This window comes from Cutaneotrichosporon oleaginosum (genome assembly GCF_008065305.1).
Source record: "Cutaneotrichosporon oleaginosum strain ATCC 20508 chromosome Unknown ATCC20508_contig02, whole genome shotgun sequence".
Classification (NCBI taxonomy): Eukaryota; Fungi; Basidiomycota; class Tremellomycetes; order Trichosporonales; family Trichosporonaceae; genus Cutaneotrichosporon; species Cutaneotrichosporon oleaginosum.
The window spans coordinates 236,720-257,657 of NW_027072171.1; the positions used below are offsets into that span (position 1 = coordinate 236,720).

General features: G+C 63.1%; 12 protein-coding genes across 12 annotated transcripts; 8 read left to right on the forward strand and 4 right to left on the reverse strand.

The window, feature by feature from the left end:
• Nucleotides 1-59: 59 nt before the first annotated feature.
• COLE_01778 (uncharacterized protein) lies at nucleotides 60-967 on the forward strand (the record flags this gene model as incomplete). The annotated part of the gene is made up of 4 exons (XM_018423907.2): nucleotides 60-89; nucleotides 142-324; nucleotides 384-433; nucleotides 466-967. The coding sequence occupies 4 exons, from the start codon at nucleotides 60-62 to the stop codon at nucleotides 965-967; spliced, it is 765 nt and encodes a 254-aa protein (XP_018276894.1).
• Nucleotides 968-1,006: 39 nt separating this feature from the next.
• COLE_01779 (uncharacterized protein) lies at nucleotides 1,007-2,244 on the reverse strand (the record flags this gene model as incomplete). Its single annotated transcript, XM_018423908.2, has 3 exons — nucleotides 1,007-1,311; nucleotides 1,450-1,987; nucleotides 2,119-2,244. The coding sequence occupies 3 exons, from the start codon at nucleotides 2,242-2,244 to the stop codon at nucleotides 1,007-1,009; spliced, it is 969 nt and encodes a 322-aa protein (XP_018276895.1).
• A 248-nt stretch (nucleotides 2,245-2,492) lies between these two features.
• Nucleotides 2,493-3,251, forward strand: COLE_01780 (uncharacterized protein; the record flags this gene model as incomplete). Its single annotated transcript, XM_018425524.1, has 3 exons — nucleotides 2,493-2,755; nucleotides 2,840-3,190; nucleotides 3,230-3,251. 3 exons carry the CDS (start codon nucleotides 2,493-2,495, stop codon nucleotides 3,249-3,251), a joined length of 636 nt encoding a protein of 211 aa, XP_018276896.1.
• A 1,423-nt stretch (nucleotides 3,252-4,674) lies between these two features.
• On the forward strand, nucleotides 4,675-6,060 carry COLE_01781 (uncharacterized protein; the record flags this gene model as incomplete). Its single annotated transcript, XM_018425013.2, has 2 exons — nucleotides 4,675-4,860; nucleotides 4,891-6,060. 2 exons carry the CDS (start codon nucleotides 4,675-4,677, stop codon nucleotides 6,058-6,060), a joined length of 1,356 nt encoding a protein of 451 aa, XP_018276897.2.
• A 281-nt stretch (nucleotides 6,061-6,341) lies between these two features.
• COLE_01782 (uncharacterized protein) lies at nucleotides 6,342-7,438 on the reverse strand (the record flags this gene model as incomplete). Its single annotated transcript, XM_018423909.2, has 2 exons — nucleotides 6,342-7,330; nucleotides 7,363-7,438. 2 exons carry the CDS (start codon nucleotides 7,436-7,438, stop codon nucleotides 6,342-6,344), a joined length of 1,065 nt encoding a protein of 354 aa, XP_018276898.1.
• Nucleotides 7,439-8,042: 604 nt separating this feature from the next.
• On the forward strand, nucleotides 8,043-10,148 carry COLE_01783 (uncharacterized protein; the record flags this gene model as incomplete). The annotated part of the gene is made up of 8 exons (XM_018423910.2): nucleotides 8,043-8,127; nucleotides 8,172-8,214; nucleotides 8,247-8,405; nucleotides 8,450-8,562; nucleotides 8,601-9,043; nucleotides 9,080-9,302; nucleotides 9,357-9,515; nucleotides 9,562-10,148. 8 exons carry the CDS (start codon nucleotides 8,043-8,045, stop codon nucleotides 10,146-10,148), a joined length of 1,812 nt encoding a protein of 603 aa, XP_018276899.1.
• Nucleotides 10,149-10,565: 417 nt separating this feature from the next.
• On the reverse strand, nucleotides 10,566-11,495 carry COLE_01784 (uncharacterized protein; the record flags this gene model as incomplete). Its single annotated transcript, XM_018423911.2, has 1 exon — nucleotides 10,566-11,495. One exon carries the CDS (start codon nucleotides 11,493-11,495, stop codon nucleotides 10,566-10,568), a length of 930 nt encoding a protein of 309 aa, XP_018276900.1.
• Nucleotides 11,496-11,703: 208 nt separating this feature from the next.
• On the reverse strand, nucleotides 11,704-12,810 carry COLE_01785 (uncharacterized protein; the record flags this gene model as incomplete). Its single annotated transcript, XM_018423912.2, has 4 exons — nucleotides 11,704-11,864; nucleotides 11,972-12,136; nucleotides 12,186-12,432; nucleotides 12,565-12,810. The coding sequence occupies 4 exons, from the start codon at nucleotides 12,808-12,810 to the stop codon at nucleotides 11,704-11,706; spliced, it is 819 nt and encodes a 272-aa protein (XP_018276901.1).
• Nucleotides 12,811-14,074: 1,264 nt separating this feature from the next.
• On the forward strand, nucleotides 14,075-14,569 carry COLE_01786 (uncharacterized protein; the record flags this gene model as incomplete). The annotated part of the gene is made up of 3 exons (XM_018423913.2): nucleotides 14,075-14,209; nucleotides 14,251-14,348; nucleotides 14,389-14,569. The coding sequence occupies 3 exons, from the start codon at nucleotides 14,075-14,077 to the stop codon at nucleotides 14,567-14,569; spliced, it is 414 nt and encodes a 137-aa protein (XP_018276902.1).
• Nucleotides 14,570-15,205: 636 nt separating this feature from the next.
• On the forward strand, nucleotides 15,206-17,811 carry COLE_01787 (uncharacterized protein; the record flags this gene model as incomplete). Its single annotated transcript, XM_018426881.2, has 5 exons — nucleotides 15,206-15,407; nucleotides 15,453-16,713; nucleotides 16,755-16,952; nucleotides 17,240-17,428; nucleotides 17,466-17,811. The coding sequence occupies 5 exons, from the start codon at nucleotides 15,206-15,208 to the stop codon at nucleotides 17,809-17,811; spliced, it is 2,196 nt and encodes a 731-aa protein (XP_018276903.1).
• Nucleotides 17,812-18,399: 588 nt separating this feature from the next.
• On the forward strand, nucleotides 18,400-19,091 carry COLE_01788 (uncharacterized protein; the record flags this gene model as incomplete). The annotated part of the gene is made up of 4 exons (XM_018423914.2): nucleotides 18,400-18,578; nucleotides 18,611-18,732; nucleotides 18,765-18,998; nucleotides 19,042-19,091. The coding sequence occupies 4 exons, from the start codon at nucleotides 18,400-18,402 to the stop codon at nucleotides 19,089-19,091; spliced, it is 585 nt and encodes a 194-aa protein (XP_018276904.1).
• Nucleotides 19,092-20,152: 1,061 nt separating this feature from the next.
• On the forward strand, nucleotides 20,153-20,566 carry COLE_01789 (uncharacterized protein; the record flags this gene model as incomplete). The annotated part of the gene is made up of 1 exon (XM_018419587.2): nucleotides 20,153-20,566. The coding sequence occupies one exon, from the start codon at nucleotides 20,153-20,155 to the stop codon at nucleotides 20,564-20,566; it is 414 nt and encodes a 137-aa protein (XP_018276905.1).
• Nucleotides 20,567-20,938: the final 372 nt, after the last annotated feature.

Here is a 20,938-nt window from a genome sequence, read left to right on the forward strand (position 1 = left end):
CAACCTCGCCGTAACAACCACCCATCTCGCCCACCATTCCGCCTTCGCCGACAAGGACCATGCAGCCGTGGAACGCGGCGCGCACGAAGGTGGGCTAGGGAGGAGGATGGAGGCCGGGGGATGGAGGAAATCTGATGCCAGGTGCAAATCAAGCTGTCGATACAGCGGCTGCGGACGCTGCAGGAGAAGAAGCTTGCGCTGGCCAAGAAGGCGCGCCGTGACATCGCCGACCTCGTTGCCAAGAGCCGGATTGAGACGGCCAAGCTGCGCGTCGAGGGCTTGATCCAGGACGACATCTACGTCGAGCTCCTCGAGCTGCTGGAAGTGGGTTGGGCGATCGGTCAGGCGGTCGACCGAGCTGGGTAGACGCGGACTGACTCCAGCTGTACTTGGAGACGCTGCAGGCGCGCTTCGGCCTCCTGGACCAGAACACGTGAGTTGCGCGCCGGCGAGAGCTGATGACAGCGGCGAGAACCCAGACCCATCGATCGCGGATGCGGTGTGCGCGATCGTGTACGCCGCCCCGCGCACCGAGCTCAAGGAGGTGCATGTGCTCCGCGAGATCTTGATGCACAAGTTCGGCCGCAACTTCTCCCTGTCGCTGCAGCCGTCGGACCCGCCCCCGGCCTGCGTCCCGCCCCGCATTCTCTCCAAGCTCGCGACGTACACGCCCCCCGCCGAGCTCGTGGAAGCCTATCTGTCCGAGATTGCGCGGGGGTATGGCGTGCCGTATGCGCCTGTGGGCAAGGACATTCCGCCGCTCGACGAGGACGACGAGGGGCGAGGGAGCGGGGACGAGGGGACCAAGGAGGAGAGCCTCAAGGTTGAGGGCGCCGGGGCGGACCGCACACCCTCCCCGGCCAACGCTGAGAAGAGCGCCGCGCCACGGGGGCCAGTGGTCGTCAAGAAAGCCACGCCCGAGGACGAGCTCGCGGCGCGCTTCGAGCGCCTCAAGTCGTTCCGGTAGCTAGTTGTATGCATTGATATCTGCGATCACATCACTGCTCTAAGCCTCCTCGCCTTCGCGCTCGATGCGGTCCGCCGGCGCCCCATTCTCCCAGACCACCTGCCGTTGTCCCTTGGAGACGTGCACAGCCTTGCGCCAGAACTCCTTTTGCACGGTGCCGTGCTCGTCGCCTGGCGTGAGGACGACGCCGTTCGCTGCAGCGAAGACGGGAATGTCGGCGGCGAGGAGCTTGGCGAGATCCAGGTAGATGAGAAGAGTGGACCCGTTTCGAGGGGTAATTGGGCCGGTGTGAGCGGGCGCGAGGTGGATATGCTGGCGGTTCATGCGCGACAGACCCTTCTCCTCTAGATGTCAGCGTGGTCCGAATTGACATGTCCTCCCCCTCCTTGCTCGGTGGCTTGTCCTGTGTCCTCTTCCTGTACAGTCTCTCAGAAGCTGCCTCCTCCGGCTCGCTCACGCCCTCGCCCATCTGCGCTACTCACTCAGTGTCTCCCACAACTCCCATCGCGTGCCATGCACCAGCACACCGGCCCTTGCCGTGCCCTCCACATCCGCCCGCAACGGCTCGAGATGCCCCGTCCCCTCGAGCTTTATGCTGTGCCCCTGCACAGCCCGAATATACCACTGCCCGGTGTGGCCCGTATCCGCATCCGCCACGCCGCCGCCCTCCGGCGAGTCAAACGAGCTCTCGGGTGGGGGGAGCTTGACGAACGGCAGTTCGTTCCACTCCTCCTTCTCCTCCTTTGCTGTCGCCCCCGTCAGCTGCACGCCGGACACGCCGGCCGTGACGCCCTCGACTGAGGGCGTGGACGCGCCCGATCCCTCGCTGGGCGTCGCTTTGCCATACCCCGGGGGCGGGGGCCGTTTCTTCCGGGGCGCCTGGACATGCTTCTTCTTCGGCTTGGGCGGGCTCGGGTCGTACCCGAACACCAGCTCAAAGCGCTTCTTGGCGTTCTCGTCGACGAGGCGAAACACAGCTTCGGTGTCGATCTTGAGGTTCTTGACCTTGGGACGGGCGAGCTGGCGTCAGCAGAAGCCGAAATGCAGGGAGCCAGTAGGGCAGCGCCGTATCCACGCAAACACGAGTGCGAGTAGCGCCAGTCTAGACCGCGTGGCTACTGCCTCGGCCGGTCCACCCGGTGGCGACTCACCACATCGTCGAGGCGCACAAGACCGTCAGAACGGATATGCAGGCCCTCCTTCTCGGCGCCGTGGCGGAGGATGTACGCGAGCGTCTTGGAGGCCGCAACGTCGGGGCTATCAGCTGGGCGGGGCATTCTGAGAGAGTCGAGAGCGAGAATGCGTGAGAAGAAGAGTGGACGAGAACGAGAGAGCATGTGACGAAATCGAGTCGAGTGCAGTCGAATGGAATGCGGAAACCTGGGCGGGAATGCGGGGTCTCCACGTCGCGTGTGGTTTGTGTGGCACCCTCGCTCGTCGATTCCCACAACGTAAGACACCACTTGCATTCACTCCATCCACCTCCCACGACTTGGTCCGCTTCCGCATCACCGCTTTGTCCAGGATGAGCACGCCCCGCAAACGCACCACCTCCATGGAGCTCGAGGACATCCCAGTCCACCTCCTCACCTTTCCCCGCATCGACTACTCGCTTGCTCCCAATGCTCCTCCTCCATCTTCTAATCTCACTGGCCGCCGCGACCTTGCGTTAGGAGAAGGCGCGCGTTACGCCTCGCGTACATGGGCCACGGCCTTGCGTACCGGCAAACGGGAGTTGATTGACCACCGCTGCTTTACCCTCGCTGTGCTGGACAAGGTCATCGAGTTGTGAGTAACCCTGGGGGCGGGGGGGGGGGGGGGGGGGAGCGGGGGCTCGCGCTCTCTGTCGGAATAGCGAGCCACTGACAACAGCCACTGCGCGAGGAGGTGGTGGGAGTATGAATATTCCAAGCTCAAAGCACCCCGCCCACGACGCATCTGGCCCAACTGCCTCACAGTGCCCCAGTGGTGCCAAATGAATGAGTCGTTCATTCCTATCGCGTATGGTCTTGCCGTGGGCGCCTATCCCGACATCAGCTTCTTTGCTAATCCTCATGCGCTGCTGCCGCCGCCGCTAGATATCGTCGTTCCAATTCTTACACCCCTCACCCATTGGCTCCATCTCCCGGGGGATAGCCGCTCGGACTATCGTCACAAGAGGCGACCACCCATCAATGTCATGGATGCTCTCGGCCCGTTCTATTGGCCCCCCGTCGAGGAAACGTGAGTACCCTCGGCCATCTGAACTCGCGCTGAACCAAGGAAGGTCGTCCCCGCCAGGTAACCCAATCATTCATCGCCGGCAGCCAACGCTCATGATTAAGTGGTGGACATTATGTACATGTTTAAGCGTACACGCTGTCCTGACAGCCATTGACGTCCCCACAGAAAGTCTGAGCCTGGGATGCCGTGGCGACGGCTCACTCTGCACTCCGTCAACTCATAACATAGGCATCAATGGTGACATCTGACCAGTTATGGCTCAGCAGTAGAGTTCTATTCTGAAGAACGCCGATCGAAGCTGGAGGCGGGTAAAGGAGAGCGGAAGTTCTTCGAGCGCGATAATCGGGCCTCTCCGGGGTCACAGCACCCTCAACATGGGCAACTTCCACATTTCATTCGTCTGTCGGCTCCATCCGTTTACTCTTGACTCCTGCTGGCCAGATCATGCTCCTCGATGACCTGTGAGCTCGCCACCGAATTTGGGCCCGCCCACACTCACAATACCCGTCGGTCGTGTGGCGAAATGGCATCGCGTTTGACTACGACCCCTCCTCTTCCGAAGACCTGGCCGGTGATCAAAAGACTGCGGGTTCGATCCCCGTCATGACCTGAGTGTGCGCTCGAGCTCACCTTTTGATAGATGTGTGCGTCGGCGCGGGGGCCAGGGGATTCGGGGGGGGCGAGGTGCGATGAGTGGGGAACAGCTGCGGGGCAAGCCGCGGGGCCCGGTCAAGAGTAGGGGAGGCGATAATGTTGAACAGCAAGCTGCGATGCTGTATTGCGCAGAAGGTTGCTGTGTAGCGGGTCCCACTCCCCATATATCACAGGTGCAGACTGAGGACAGAGTGAGATGGCATGAGCACGTGCGAGCCCATGTGAACAGATAGTACCTAATTCCCGCTGATAACCTCGTAACCTTGTAGCCTCATTCTTGGTTCTACCGCTCTAGCTGAGCCATGCGCGGGGGCTCTGCTGCATCCTGCAGCCTGCAGACGGTGGTCGGACGCCGACGTAGGAACCAGTCGGGTTCCATGTTCCCGCCCGCGGTGCCTGCTGCGTGGAACAATCTCGGCAGACTAGATTGCGTGTGCCCATTCAAGGCCATCGCAGCCACTCAACGCGCGACCGCGCAAAAATCTATACATGAGGTCTCTACTCGATCACTTTGAAGCACGGCGACTAACTGAACTTGTCAAAATACTAACCGCGCCCATGGGGTGCAGGGTTTGCAGTGGGGGTGGGGGAGTAAGAGTGGGAATGGGGTGAACGGGGCCGCTCTGGGGTTAAAAGACTGCGAGTGGCAAGAGTCTTGACACCCCCGCCCCCGCCCAACCGCCATGAAGCTCGACCCCTTCCCGCGCGTAGACGAGGCCAGCCTCGGCGACCCGACAGACCCTGCTGCTCGGTACGCCATGGAACAGGCGGGGCGCAACCCGGACCTGCCGCCCAACCACCCCATCAACGCGTTGAGCAATGCGCACAAGATGGCCATCCTCGCGACCCTCAGTTTCTCCGGCTGCCTGATGAACTTTATCATCGCGATCGTCCTCGTCGCCTTCCCGCCGATGGGTGCGGCCTTCGACGTGAGCCCAAGCAGAATCCCCAGCACGATCGGGTACCAGCTGCTGGGCATGGCCGTGGGCCCGGTATTCTGGAACCCGTTGTCGAGAGTGAGTCTCCCACCTGCAGCGCTGACGCAGACCCTCGGCCGCCGCCCAGTCTACCTCATTGGCTCGGTGCTCTCGCTGCCCTGCTGCGTGTGGCTGGCGCTCAGCAACAGCTTCCCCGTGTTCGCGGTCGGGCGGACCGTGATGGGCCTCATCGGGTCGTTCTCGCAGACCGTGCCGCCCGCGACGGTGGCCGACATCTTCCGCCCCGAGATCCGCGGCCACAAAATGAGCACATACGGCGTCGCGGTGGTGATCTCGCCCTGCGTCGCGCCCGTCTTCAGCGGCCTCATCGTCGACAAGCACTCGTGGCGCAACCTGTTCTGGTTCTGCCTCGCGCTCTGCGGCCTCCAGCTTATCCTCTACTTCTTCATCGTTCCCGAGACGCTGTGGGTCGAGGCCGAGTCCAAGGTCGAGGAGATAGAGTTGGACAAGGGCGTGTACGCACAGACCGAAGTCGCCACCCCTTATGGGGCAGGACGCACCGGCGTCGCATGGTATCCGTGGGCGCGGCCGCGCGAGTACCTCGGTCTCCTGTGGAGTCCGATCGCGATGCTCCGCTTCGCGGCCATCACGCTCCCCTCGTTCTACTACGGCTCGCTCTTTGCGTGGAGCGTCGGCTTGACCGTCGTCATGCCCCAGACGTTCGAGAACCCGCCCTACTCGTTCGGCACGGTGCCGCTCGGCTGCGCGTTCCTCGCGTTCGGCGTGGGCGGCGTCCTCGGGAAATGGAGCGGCGGGCTCGCCGGCGACAAAGCCGTCGCGTACGTCGAGCGCCGCCGCGGCTCCCGCCAGCCCGAGCACCGCCTGTGGGCCCTCCTCCCCGTCCTCCCGCTCATGCTTGTCGCGCTCCTCCTCGTCGGCCTCTCGATCGACCATGCGTGGCACTGGGCCGTGCTCCTCGTTTTTGGCGGCCTGTACTTCTTCACCTTGTCCGCCGCGACGGGCGTCTTCCAGACGTACGTGCTCGAGAGCTACCTCGAGAAAAGCATGGACACGCAGGCCGTCTTCCAGTTCTGGAAGATGATGTGGGGCTTCGCCGTCAGCTTCTTCGCCATGCAGTGGGGCCAGGCGAGTGGGTTCACCAATGCGTATGCCGTGCAGGGCGCGCTGGCGTGCGGCGTCGGCCTTGTCCTCACTGTCATGCTGCTCTGGAAGGGCGAGGCGATTCGCATGGCCCAGAGGATGCCCGTGTTTGAGTAATAGAGCTTTAGACTGCTGCAGATAGATGTGAGTACCGTTAATTGGGCTTCGGAAGCTGGTCTACATTGTGAGCCGCTCGTGCGGATCCTGCTCAGTTGGTTCTTAAAAGACATCCGAGGATCAGTACTCTGTCTCTATGGTCACGGCTCTCAAGTCCTTGATTCTGGATCTCGGAGACGGGCCATTGCACAGACAGTCAGCTTCTGAATGCATCATACAGCCTCGATCCGATATGAGGGTCAAGTGTCGAGAAATGAGAAGGTCATTTTGAGTTGCCCGCATCACAGCGATTGCGGCGTAGCCTTCTCCCCAGCGGGGTAGTCACGCTTGCCGTCTCCATGGTCCGCAAAGCGCGGCGTCTCACGGGGGTACACGGGCTGCTGCGAGTCCCACTTCCAGCCACCGAACTGGGTGCGCTGGTAGTCCATGAACGCCTGCTGCAGCTCAGCCTGGGTGTTCATAACGAACGGCCCGCGCTGGGCCACGGGCTCCTTGATCGGCTTGCCCTGCATGACGATAACGCGCGCGGCCTTGGGACCATTCGTGACCGTGACACGCTCCGTGTCCTCCTGGCGCACGCCCTCGCCAGCTTCGACCCACTGGCCCCCGATGTTGACCTTGATGCTTGGGTCGGGATCCATACTGTTGTTGTGGTGGACGTAGAACGCGCGCTCCGTCTCCGGGAAGTTCTTGGCGGGCACCTTGATGGTGGCGTGCGGCTCGAGCTGGAGAAGCCAGACGGCGACGTCGTTGTTGGGGTCGGCGGCGTACGAGTTCTTGGGGGGCGGGAGGGGGTCGACGTTGTCCCACTTGCCCGCGACGATCGTCGCTTTGGCACACCCGTGCGTGTTCTCCTTCTTGACGACGGGCGTCTTCTCGTCCCAGAACATGACGAATTCGGGGGGCACGAGCTTGTTCTTCGCCGGAAGATTCAGCCACAGCTGGTACAGCTCGAGCGGGTTGCCCTTGTCCGTGTGCACGAGCGGGAACATCTCGCTGTGGCTCACGCCCTTGCCGGCCGTTACCCACTGCGTGTCGCCCTTGCCGTAGCGCGCGCCGGCGCCCGTCGAGTCGGCGTGGTCGATGTATCCCTTCGTCACGATGGACACAGTCTCGAAGCCGCGGTGCGGGTGTGCGGGGAACCCAGGGATGTGGTCGCCGTGGTACATGCTCCAGCCAGAGGGGTTGTTCATGTCCATCCCGATGTCGCGGCCGGCGAGCGAGGCGTTTGGCGACATGTCAGGCTTGCCCTCGGGATACTTGTCGACATCTGGGGTTAGCGCAGCGAATGTAGCGACGCACGGAACGTCCCGAAGATCCATGGGCCGACGCCCTGCCACGGGCGCGATATCTTGAAGGCGGAGCTGAGCTGGACCATGCTGAGGTGTGTGACGCGAATGGTGGATGGATAAAGAAGTGGAATATCGATCTGAAGATCAGACAGGGCTAGCCAAGAGCGCTCGGCATGCCTTGTGCTTTATACGGCTGGCAACGGTGCGATCCGGCTTCGGTCATGACCTCGGTGGGCCCGTACGTGGGGGCCTGCTGGTCATTGCATCAGCTACATAGGGAGTGGGAGTGTGAGCTGAGAGACGAGGCACGTCTGTCCGGACCAGGCCCTGCGAGTGGGCGCGCGGGAGCTGGAGTACGAGCAGCTATTCTGAACGATTGTGACTTGATCGTTGCTGAGGTGAGACGGGAGGACGGGAACTGGATGGCATCAACGACGTCATTGTTCCCGGCGGAATACGGCAATCAGGAGGCAGATTACTTGGGTGGAGTACACTTTTGATCCCGAAAGCAATTTATGTAATCTGATCCCGCGACACAACCCACGTGGACTCATAATTTGTATTGTCACCCCACATATCCCGATGAGATCGCCAAGTGACATTCTGCTTCACTCCTTTCCCCTTCGCTCACCATCACTATCCTTGTCCTCGCCGTCCATCCCATCCACCTATCCCTCGACCCTTCGCAACATGGAGGACGACGACGCATTCCTCTACGGTGACTCAGCCCCGCCCGTTGCCGCACCCCCCGCGGCTGCGCCCCCGGCACAAGATGGTGCGTCAAAGACAACATGGTCCCAACGCTGAACTAACCCCCAGGAGGCGCAACAGCGTCGAACAGCATCAGCGCTTCGATGGCGGCGTGAGTTACCGCCCCAGCTCCCCTAACCTTAGATCTTTGGCGGCATACGGTATCGATCCTTCCACTGCAGTAGCGGAGGAAGCACCAGAAGACGGCGGAGTGGAGGAGAGTGACGGTGACGATGACGATTCGGACTCGGATGACGACGTCAAGCTCGTGTTCAACGCCGGCGCTCAGCGGTTAGACTTGCGGTACGTTTCTTAGTCTTCCCACCGTGACCTACACTCACAGACAGCAAGCCTCAGCAGCAAACATCCAATGTCATTGGCATTGGTAAGTGGGCGCACACTGCGACAACAAACGCGACGGCCGCTGCCTCACCAACCGTCACAAAGACAGCATCCAAGCGTGAGTACAGCGGGTTGGCATTGGGCTGATGTCCGCAGCAGCTACTGCTCCAGATGCGTTGACCGACTACACGCCCGCTCCTCGTCCCAGCGGCGCTTCAGCAGCGCCGACCGCTGCGATGAACCAGCATGGCCACGCTCCGCTGCCATCAGCAACGGCACAGCCGAGCGACATGCACTCCCACCCCCAGGCAGCGGCGAGCGGACCTCCCACTCACGCCGCGCTTCCCCACTCCTCTCTCCCGCCCCAACTCGCCCCCGCTTCTGATCCTAAGATCGACCCCACCAACCCTACAGGTGTTATTCCCAGCACTGGCACAAGTGTGTACGACATCGACGTCGCGCAGTTCGAGGGCTCGGGGCAGATGTGGCGCCGTCCCGGCAGCGACATTTCGGACTGGTTCAACTACGGCTTTGACGAGGTGACCTATCCCAAGTTTCTCAAGTTCCGGCAGGAGATGGAGCAGGGGCGTGCAGCACTTGTGAGTACAACGGCGCGCACAAGAACTGACCAGCAGGCGCAGCTTGGCCCTATGTCGCCCATCACGCCCGAGATCGCGCAGAGCTTGCACATCCCCATGCCGCAAATGCCGCAGATGCAGCAGCAAATGCAGCAGATGCAACAGATGCAGCAGATGGCGCAAATGCAGGAGATGATGCGGATGCAGGGCATGGATCCTGCGGCCATGTTCGGCATGCAGCAGGCCATTCAGGGCGGCGAAATGCAGATGCCAGGGATGGGTGAGTTCTCCGAGCCGCGATGGTGACCGAGCCGCGATGGTGACTGATATCCAGGTAACGGCGTCCAGCAGCAGGAAGACGACGCGGCCAGCGAGGGGCAGGCGGAGCCGGTTCCGCAGGCCCAGCCAGGCTTCGCGATGCGCGGCGCCACCGCGCCGGTGCGTGGCATGATGCCGGGCAGGGGAGGTCTGGCTGTGCGCGGCCGAGGCGGAAGTGAGTTGCATCAGCAGGCGGGGATGTGGGTGTTGGCTGACGGCAGTCCCTCTTGGACCTCGCGGTGTTGTGCCGACGGCTCCGAAGAGCGCCAAGGGGCGGTTTAAGGACAAGGACAGGGTGACGGAGTCGAACGCTGCGGCGGCGGCCGCCTCGCTCGACTATGGCGACTCGGGCCCTCCGAGCCGGGAGCGCAGCCGCTCGCGTTCGGGCTCGCCCCACCGCCGTAGCAGCTCGCGGTACGACGACCCGGCGCCGCGCGAGCGCGAGCGGGAACGCGAGCCCGAGTACCGCGAGTCGCGCTCGCAGAGCCGGTATGACGAGGAAGGCGAGTACGACGACCGGGAGCGCAGCGAGCGTGGCGAGCGCACTGAGCGCGAGCGCGGCGAACGTACCGACCGTGAGCGATACGGCGAGCGGGACCGGTACGGCGAGCGCGAACGGTACGGGGAGCGGGACCGGTATGGGGAGCGTGACCGGTACGGGGAGCGGGAGCGGCGCCGGAGCCCGCGGCGGCACGAGGGGAACGACGAGGAGGGGTGGGAGAGCGGTGAGGAGGAACGGCGTAGAAAGCGGTCGCGCAGCCCGGAGGAGGAGCGGCGGTCGACTCGCGCTAGCAAGCGTCGGTTGTAGCGTGTAGTGTGAATTCGAGGATCGTGCTGAGCTGGAGGAGGCGGGCGGAGACTGACTTTGCTGGCTGCCGCATCAGCCGTAGAGCCGTTGAGTCGGTGAGTATTGGAAGGGGAGGGGAAGAGGGAGAAGAGCTATCACAGCACTGGTACAGTCGATGTATGCTCTGTGAGCATGATTATCTACAGAGTGCTACCTACTCAATGCGACGCGATTGTAGCCAGAGTCTGAAAAGCCAATGGAGGCAGCTGAGAGGTATGAGAGGCCATGAGGCTGGTAGCCACTGCTCACACGCGATACATGTCTCCAGAAGGGTGATCTCGTGATACGAAGAAGTGTTTGAGTGCGTCTGCCGCGCCGTCGCAGCCGGTAGATGACACCTGCACGCAAGGCGTCGAGGTGGTAAATAGTACCATACACTCAGGACGGCCGCCTGACCACGACGAGATCGTACTCGTCCGGGTCCGTCTCACATCGATACTGCACCCACGTAATGCGCCTGATCTCACCTCCCCTTCCGGGCCCACCCTTCCGCAACGCCTCGAGCCCCGCGACGATGAGCCTCTCGCGCTCCTCTCCCACATCGGGGGACATCATCAACGCGCGCGGCGGGAGGATGTCCAACCCGACGAAGGTCACGCGCACGCCGCGCGCCGCAAGCTGCATGCCCCAGACGAAGAGGTCGTCGAGGAAGCCGAGGGTCGGCGTGCGCTGCCACGGGCGCTGGAGGGCGCGGGGCGCGTCGTGCGCCGGAAAGGGAATGACGACGAGCTCTTCAAGCTCATTCACGCTGACGGGGTGCGGCACGTCCCACGTGCTCCCGGCCAACGCGGGGTGGCGGGGGTCGAAGCGCGTATGTAGCGTTAGCTTGCGCACGCCGGGGGGGAGGAGGACAAGGCCTTCGCCCCAGTGCAGCCAGCGCCCAGCGGCCGAGACGTAGTCGTTGAAAAGGATAAGGTGGGGCGCGGGGAGGGGGACGAGCTGCGCGTCGGCTGCGCGCACCGTATGCGGGCGCGCGGAGAGGAGGGGGGCGAGGTGGCGCAGCGCGGCGGCGCGCGCCTCTGCCGCGCCGTCGTCGGGCGAGAGCGCGGGATGCGGGAGCGGCACGTCCCAGTCGACCACTTGGACACGGGAGAGCGCGCGCGTGTCCTCGCCCAGAGGCGGGAGGGGGTGGTCCGGCGCACGCAAGCACACGTGTTCGGCGCTCCCATAGACGACGATGTGCCGGTAGAGCTCGGCGTCGAGCGTCTCCCGGATCGCGCGGGAGAGCACGCGCAGACGCAGCTTCGTGGACCACGGGGAGAAGAGGAGGATGCGCTCGAAGATGTGCGGGAACGCGGCGTGGTCCATGGCGAGTGGATGATGCGATGCCTCAGGCGCAGGCAGATTGTTGCCCCGCATCGACTCCGGAATCCGGGCCGGCAGCGGAATCGCCGCCACTCCTGACCTTGTCAACATGGCAAGATGACCTCTTCCTGCCGATGCCCAAACAAACGGCAACTTCATACTGTGCATGCCTATATACTGCCACCGTCTGTCTCGCCGCCATCGGCTCCGCCTAGAGCTTGGACGGCACCCACTTGGGCTGCTTCTTCTCGGCGAACGCCTTGACGCCAATCTTGGTGTTTTCGCCCTCGTTGACCTGCTTGATGGCCGCGCTGTCGACGAACAGGCGGTGCGCGGCGCGGGCGGAGCCAGCCTCGTCCGTGACGCGGATGCCTGGGGTGAGAGTGTGCTCGCCATCCATCGCCTCGTGCCTCTGGACGGCAGCCGTCCTCCTTCCATCGCCGCCGACTCGTATCCCCACTCGCCCCGCTCATACTCACCATAAAGCGTCGCCATGACGGAATCAGGCGAGTTGGACGCAATCGTCTTGGCGATCTCGAGCGCCTTGGCATCGACCTGGTCGTCGGGCACGACGTAGTTGATCATGCCGAGCTGCTGGGCCTCCTGCGGCGAGATGTTGCGGCCGGTCAGCGCAAGCTCGCACGCTACTGTCAGCTACTCTGCCCCGCTAGCAAAGCCCATACTCCAACTCACCCCGCTGGTGCCCGACAAGCTTGACGAAGCGCTCGAGGCCGCCGGCGAGAATAACAACGCCGCGCTTGACCTCGGGGAAACCGAGGGTCGTGCTCTCGCCCGCGACGGCAATGTCGAGGTTCATGACCATCTCGGCGCCACCGCCGAGCGCGTATCCCCGGATCGCACCGATCAAGGGCTTGCGCGTGAAACGCTGCGTCATGCCGCCGAACCCGTTGCGCGTCCAGTTCGACTTGCCGCCGAGGTTCTGGGGTTAGCGGGCGCCTGGGGTTACGCAAAGGTCTGCCTCCAGTCTTGACGGCGCAGGCAAAGACCTTGATGCCGACCAGAGGCAACCGGCCTACGAGGCTCGGCGGTCCAGTGCGAGGATGCCACTCACCACCTGCTTGAGGTCCATGCCCGCACACCACGCTTTGGGGCTCGTGCTGCCGAGGATGGCGACCCAGAGCGTGGGCTCGCTCTCAAACCAGTTGAGCACGTCCTCGAGCGCCGTGTTGAGCGCGTTGTTCATCGCGTTGAACGCCTTGGGGCGGTTCATCTTGATGTGCAGAATGTGCTCGGCGGGGTACGCGAGCTGGACGATGTCGTCCTCGATCTTCGGGGGCGGCTTGCTGAACTGGGGCATGGCTGGGAGTGGAGGGGGGTAGAAGGAGAGTCAGGAGAAGGATGAGGATGAGGAGGACGAGAACAGAGACGATGAGGAGGATGGGTTGAGACTTAGTGGGCACTGGGCGACTTGTTGAAGGGCCGGCTGTCGGTCGACGCCGAGCCGGTAACTAGATGTGCCGAGCATTCCGCCAAAGCCCATCCTCCGAGATACCCAACGCCGTCGTGCATGCTTTATTCGTCGCTGCTGACAGTGATGGACAGAAGCACGCACCAGTCCAAGCCGAGGACGAGCCAGCGCCCAGGCTCCGCGGTTGTGTAGCGCTGGTGGTGCGTGAGGACATGCTCGAGTGCGTCTTACTAGGCTTGGGGGGGGGCTCAAGATGACATAGCTGGTGTCAGCTGGCGTTGCCCTCCTGGAATCGCACGAAGTGTTCGGTACCACGCTGGGGCAGGCGCTGTTGATTGCGGGCACCAGTCCGCAGGCTGGGAATTCGGTGAACAGCACGATGGAACGACTGGAGGGGGAGAAACTGATGGAGGAGGTGGCAGGTTGGCGAGAGCAGCGAGAGCGTCAGCGCGACACACTTGGGCAGCTGTAGAGGTGTGGCTAGAGGGGCTGAGAGTACAGGCCATCGCCATCCTCCTCCCAGACTATATGGAGCACATTCTCACGCGACAGCGGAGACCTCAACCGCGCAACAGATCGATCAGTGTACGAGCATCTTGGGACCGACTACAAGCTCCTACTCGACTGAGCTTCCCCCCAAGCTTCTTGATCACACGAGTAGCATCAGTCGTGCCAATGCCCCGCTTCGTCGGGACAAAAGAGGCCCTCCATCGTCTGGTCTCCGCTCGACGCAGCCCTAGCGGATGACAACGCCTCCTCTGGAATTCTTCTGCCAAGGCTGAGACGTGTCGCTCGGCGTGAAAGTGCATAGAAGCTCCTCTGCCCTCAGTTTGTCCGCAGCACGACGTCGAGTTACTCCAACACGAGGTGCAATTGCATGCCCAGCCCAACGCAAATCACATGCCGCCCACGCATGCACCAGAACATCTTCAGCGCTGGACTGATTCAGAGCCTGCGCTACATCCCCCGCGCGATGCATAGTCGCCCGGCGTCAGAGTGGCGTAGGCGGTGTTCAATTCCGCGAGATTGGACAAAGTGCGGAATCACAAAGTCCGATACCGGCTTGCGTGATCAGCCACTCCTTTGACACCACTCCATGCTCCGTCTCCATTCTCTCTCTCGCCACATCTCATCCCCGTCCCTCTCCCGCACCATGTCGTGGCACGCCGCCCTCCCCAAGCCCCAGAGCACCCCCGCCGAGATCACCGTGCAAGACCTCGCCGCCCTCCAAGGCACGCCTGGCGTGGACTACATCGTCGTCGACGTGCGCCGCACCGACATCATCGGGGTGGGTCTTGCGTGGCTTGACTAGCTGGCGGCTGACAGCAGGACGAAGACGCCGCGCGCGCAATGATCCCCGGCGCGCTCAACCTGCCCGCGCAGACGCTGTATCCGACACTCGCGACGTCCGGCCAGCTCCTTAAGAAGTGAGAGGAAGGGGGAAGGAGGGGCGCGGACTGACGGCAGCATTCCCAAGGTCGTGTTTCACTGCAACTCGTGCAGCGCGGGCGGGCGCGGGCAGCGCTCCGCGGCGTGGTACCAGGACTGGCTGGATGCGCAGGGCGTCACGTCGTCGCAGGCACTCGTGCTCAAGGGCGGGTGGAAGGCGTGGCTTGCTGCATTCCCGGACAAGGTGGTCAAGGTGTAGCGAGGCGATGAAGGCGCGCGGTGTTTGCGCGATGCCAGGCTACTGAACGCGCGACACTGGTGCTGGGCGGCGCTTGAGGTCTCGAGCGACCGGGGGGGGGGGGGGGGGGGGGGGGGGGGGGGGGGGGGGGGGGGGGGGGGGGGGGGGGGGGGGGGGGGGGGGGGGGGGGGGAGCTCGGTCGGTGGTGGAGGGCGACATTGGGGCGGAGCAACTTTTCTCCGTTCGTGATTCGCTGCGTCACGTCTCGGAAAGTTGTTGTCCGGCGCCATGGTAAGCAAGAGTTATGCACGGAGTCACCTGGCCTGAACCGCGACGATAGCAGAGGATGGCGCGTCGACGTAGCATGCGTCGCAAAGATGGGCTTGGGTGGGCGACAGATTAGGCTCGCTTCGTGACGACATCCGCGAGGTCATGGGAGGTGACGTACGGTATGTTGCTTATGTTGCTCTCGAAGTCAACCTTCGCAACCCCACTTCGCTTCACAAACACAACTCTCACGACTGCTCTCACAATTTTCTCACGACAGCATCCACTTCTTCACTATCACTCTCACTCTCACTCTCACGGGCCAACTCATCAGATGTCATGATACTGCTGGCTCTCCTGACGCTCAGCTGTACGGCCGCGGCGCAGACCATGACCTCAACAGCGCTGGCCACACCCGTCTCCACTGCCGCTCGTACCTCGCTTTCTGTAAGCCTGCCTGCATGGGCGAACAACACGCCCTCTGCCGGCCCGGTGTCTGTCAGCATCGAGCACGATGGGTCGAACATCACAATCACAGGGAGGCGGGAAGCGGGCCTCGACGTGTTCCTGGGCATCCCGTATGCCGAACCGCGTACGTACCCATCTCTTCCACCCAGCTCGCTTCTTGCTCACCCAGCCACTGGACCCCTCCGCTTTGCTCGCCCCCAGGCAAAGCGGTATAACAGCAGTGTGCTCGCGACCGCCGCCGGTCCAGCATGCATGCAGCCCACCGAAGGCGTGAGCCTCAGTACATCTGAGGACTGCCTCACCCTCAACATCATGGCGCCCGCCGGCGTCAGGTCCCGCCTGCCAGTCATAGTGTGGATCCACGGCGGCGGCTTCGTGCGTGGCTCGGGCGCCGAGGCCCTTTCCCCCTCCTTCGTATCATACGGCGCACGCACCGCGCGCCCCTTCATCTTCGTGACGCTCAACTACCGTCTCGGCGCCTTCGGGTTCGCGCACGACAACGCAGGCCTAAGGGACCAGAAGCTGGCGCTGCAATGGGTGCGCGCGCACATCCATGCGTTGGGGGGCGACCCCGCCAAAGTCGTGGCGTGGGGCCACAGCGCCGGCGCAGCATCCATCGGGCTGCTCATGCTCAGCAGGCAAAAGCTGTTCCGCGGCGCGATCCTGCAGTCCGGCGCGCCAGGGCTGGTGCCTGTGCGTCCGCGACACATGGTGCGGCGGACGGTACGCCGGCTGGCGCGGCTGGCGGGGTGCAAGCGAGATGAGATCGCGTGTCTCCGTAACCTCACCGCTGACGGGGTACTGGACGCAGCGGCGCGCCTGAAGGCGCTGCCGGAGTATGCGCGGTTAGCGGAGTGGGCGCCGGCGCGCGACGAGATAGTCCCTGCCTCTCCGCTTGCGGCGCTGCGTCGTGTCAAGATCCCATTCATCTGCGGCACGACACGAGACGAGGGCACGTTCATGCTGCGCAGCGCGATGATCGCGGCCTCCGGCTCCAGCCACGCGTCTGCTGACCATGCTTCGATGAACGGGGCGAATGCCTCGCTTCTCTCTGCGGCCGAATACCTCGCCGCAGCGTGGGCGCTGCCCCGGGACGTGATAAGCGAGGTTCTCGCGGCGTATCCCGACGACCCTGCCCTCGGGGCGCCGTTTGGGACTGGGAACGAGACCTTCGGCCTCCCGACACAGTACAAGCAGGTCGCGGCGATCATCACAGATGGGCAGTGGACGAGCCGGCGGCGCGCGCTGCTTGGTGCTAACCGCAAGGCGTGGGGCTACGTCTTTGCGGCTGGCCCGCCCGCGAGCGCATCACATCCTGCATACCTCGGCGCGTCGCATACCGACGACATGCCATACCTCTTCGGAGGGGTGAACGCCACGGTGTATGGCCCGGAGGATCTGGACTTGGCGCAGAAGATGTTGAACTACTGGTTCGTTGAGAGTGAAGTAGAAAGTCGGAGATTGACAGCAGGACGAACTTTGCGTACCACCTCGACCCGAATGGCGCCGACAAACGGGGCGAGGGCAATGCCGCGCTCTCGACCTTCTGGGAGACTTATGACGAGGGGCGTATTATGAACCTAAGCGCGGGCGGGACGTGGATGGAACCGGACGATGCGCGCTGGGACCAGGTCCAGGTGTTCCGCCGGCCGGCCGTGGCCAAGGCAATGTACTGGTTGATCGGAGATCGGAGCGACTCACGGTCCACCGATGTATAGTAATAATGTATCGCTCCGCAACGCCCCGCGCTCGAGATCGCGCTGCGCTCCAAATAGAGTGGTTTCCGCGGGACTGCACCGCCTGGGGGCGAGGGCGGCCTTCTGTTCGGCATGGCGTCCTGGAGCTCGGAGCATGCTCTCATACCGCGTGCACACATGCGACCGACCGCCTCCGTGCACTTCACAAGCATATATAGCTACGCTTGCAGCCGTCCTCACCATTCAACGCAACGATCAGCTTCAACATGCTTCTCACTTTCTCTCTTCTTGCTGCCCTCGCCAGCCTCGCCGCCGCCGCGCCGCTCGACCTTGAGACGCGCCAGTCGCCCCCGGCATACCGCTACATCCACCCGATCGACGCGCCCGAGCTGTGCATCACGGCCGTCGCGGACGAGACCGGCGCTTACGAGGGTACTCAACTTACTGTGTACGTCCTTCTGCCTCGCTTCAACTTCTGACGGCAGCCGCCGCTGCGTCGCCTCAGCCGACCAGCGCTTCCGCGTCAACTGGCCCAACACCAAGGTCACGTTCCTCGCCGAGCCGACGCTCTGCATCGACAGCAGCGGCACGCCAGGCAAGCCGGGCAAGAAGCCCAAGCTCAAGGACGGGCGCGCCGCACGCCTCCTCCCCTGCCCAAACGTCGGCAACATCACCGCTCCCACCAACGGGTACTGGGACCGCAGCGACTACGTGCATCTGCGCCTGTGGGGGACCGATGTGTGTCTCGACGGCACCGACGGACTCGTGCACCAGAGCGAGTGCGGCGGCGAGGACCAGGAGTGGGCCTTCGACGTCGTCGGCACCGCGTAGGCGAAGTATGCTAGCCGCACAGGCCACACTCTCTAGATAGGACTATGAATGGATATTTCTTTCATCTGTGGAGACTTGGATGTGGAGTGACCGAGAATCTGCTGCGGATGCGGCAGAACGGTTCGAGTAATGTCAGGCGCGATCGGAATGATAAAGCTACGCAGAGATGTTCCGCATTCCGCATGCCGCTACGCTCTTGCCTCGCTCTTGCACGGGCACACCACATCACCGTCCGCTCCACCGAGCCTTCAGCGGCTCCGGCGGATGACGGTGCGGGGCAGTGCACTCGGTGACATCGGGAATCAGATGCCAAGAGATCTCGCGTGGCATGCAGCGCTAACAAGCTTATTCTCACTTCCCATTACGCTTTCCGGTTCCCCCGAAGCAAGCGGCACCGCTCTTGCCGCATGGCTCGATGTCAGCTGGCCATCTGCATGGGCGCGGTGCGGATCTCGCGCGGGCCCGCTCGGCTCCCCGAGTGCTTGGCGCGCCCATCTGCTCGGCGCTTCGCGATCGGGTGTGACACCGGTAGGGTTGAGGAGATATAAAGCGTACCCATCCCAGTGGTTTTCATTACATCACGCCACCATGTTCGCCACCCTCTTCCTTCTCGCCACCGCGTTTACTGCGCTCGCCGCTCCCCTCGGCGTCGAGGAGCGCTCGTCACGCCCCATCCCGATGTACATCCACCCGAAGGCGGCGCCGCACATGTGCCTCACGGCGTTCAAGCAGGGTCAGGGACAGTACTACGGCGCGCGCCTGTACATGTACGTTGTGGAGTCGCAGCCACTAACGCAAGCCACAAGTGCGAGGGCCTGCCGAACCAGCAGTTCCGCACGGCCTACGGCGACACCGTCCTCTGGTTCCAGGACAAGAGCGCGCAGGGCACAGTTGAGGAGCTGTGTGTCGTGACGGGATTCAGTGGGTCTCACGATCGACAGCGCTAACCGCAGCGGCTTACGACGACCCCACGGTGGACCTGACGAACGGGCGGCGCGCACAGCTCTTCCCGTGCCCGCCGCAGCGCGATGCCAAGCCCACGCGGTGGTCGCGCAAGCCTGTGAATGGCGTGTGGGTGCAGTACGACCGTGGCACGATCAAGCTCAAGAATGCGAACGTGTGCCTCGACCTCGTGGACGGGAACACGGGCGAGGGCGGCAACGTCCAGCAGTGGCAGTGCTTCAACGGTGGGTGGGACGGGTTGGCAAGCGCGTGCACCGCTAATGCCAGGAAACCTGAACCAGCAGTGGATCGTCGACAACAAGGGCATGGGCGCATAGGCTTGGCGCTGGCTGCGCTCGTGGCAGGACACTGAGAAGTTGAGAAGTTGGCATTTACAAGAGCGGACACTTGATGAATCCTGTGCAGTCTGGATCGAGAGGGCCGGGGGCGGGCAGGCGTGGGTAGGACGGTCGCTTGGATTGCCGAGTCGATGGGCGTGCACAATGGTCCGGCGGAAGCGGCTCAGCAAACTCACTTCTGCGGTGAGCTTTGCATACACGCGGCGAGCTGCCTCCCGGGCGTCGCCGCTGAGCTCCTTTCTCGCCCAGTGCCGGCTACCTCGCGCTCTCCCGACCGCTGCGCGCGCCTTCAGCGCGGCCGTCCCTGCCTCTCTCATGGCCGCTTAGCTCAGTTGGTTAGAGCATTGTACTAATACGCCGGCGCGTATCAGCCTGTTATGCAAGGGTCGGCAGTTCGAGTCTGTCAGTGGTCAGCGAAGGGCGCAACGTCCTCTTTTGGATCATTGTGTCTCGTTGGAGTGGTGTGAGAGGGGCCGGGACATCTGGCTGGGTCTGAGAATCCGACGAGTGAAGTCTCCAGAGGGCCGGCGATCGAGCCTCAATGGTGACTAGTTTGGGGGCCCTGACTCGGCCACTCGCGAGATCGTCGAAGGCCCCAAGGAAGCTCTCGAGTGATTCCAAGAACGCTGAAGGCAAGTTGTTGTAGTGGTGGATAGCAAGCTGGCGCACTGTTCTAGAACCTCCGTTGGCACCGTTATAGAAATCCAGATAAAAGTGCGGCTCTGCAGTGAGATTTGTCGATGGACCGTCACACCCGCTCTCTGGCGTGCTACCCTCAGCATTGCGCATATAATGCGGAGGGCAATCATGCAAGCCGCTGATGACAGCGGTCCGCCGGTTGAGGTGAAGGATGTCAAGTCGTCGTAAGTGAGAGCGAGGAGCCATCGTCGGCGGAGCTTGGTGCTCAAGCACCGACCGTCTCGGTCATTCCCCTCACACCATCCACCCCACACACACAACTGTTTCCTTTTCGCCCCAACTCCATCGGCGGGCACATCCAGAGGTGACCGGTCATACGTGTGCTCATCTATTCCTGGACGATGGGGCCTTGTTTCCTCCTTGGCCCCCCCGTAACGTCGACAGCCGAAGCAGTAAAGGCCTGTCAGCCTCACCCCCAGCGAGCACTCGCGCACAAGCATCGGCTTGCCTGTCAGCACATCGAGTCCACGCCTTGTTCAGTGCCAGTTCCACCTTCCGCGCCAGTCCACACATGCTCGATGGTGCAGAAATGTATGTCACAACACGTCGCTGTAGGCGACGATACGCATCCAATGTTCCTATGCCGTGTCATGCGGCCCGCTGGCCTGCGGTCAGCAGCGCTCTGCAAGGGACACGAACCCACACCGATGCCGTATCAATTAATGGTAAATGCTGGTCGCCTCCTCTGCTGCGTTGCCCTGTATGGGCGCAGATCTGCCACGCGTGATCGGCGGATGGCTTCGAACCTTCCATGATCTGAGATCAGCGCCGCCGGCTGCCGGCAACCCACCACATTCCCCGCTATGCTGACAGTGCCGCAGCCGCGAGCAGCGCCACGGCCAGTATCCCTCCTCGGCTGGCCCGCCGCCGTGCCGAGCTCACGTCGAGGCTGACGGTTGTGGCGGCGCCCTTGGAGCGTGGATAGCACGAGAACCACCGGTCATCGAGGTCGATGTTGTTGTCGAGGTACCAGTCTTTGACGCAGTCGCGCCAGTCGAGCTGCGCAAAGGACCCGAGGCACTGGTCGTAGCCGCACGAGACGTGCATCGTGCCGTTGAGGGTGGAGCAGCAGTCCTGGATCGTCGGCAGGTCCTGCGTCCAGCAGAGGCGGCTGTCGAGGGGAATGG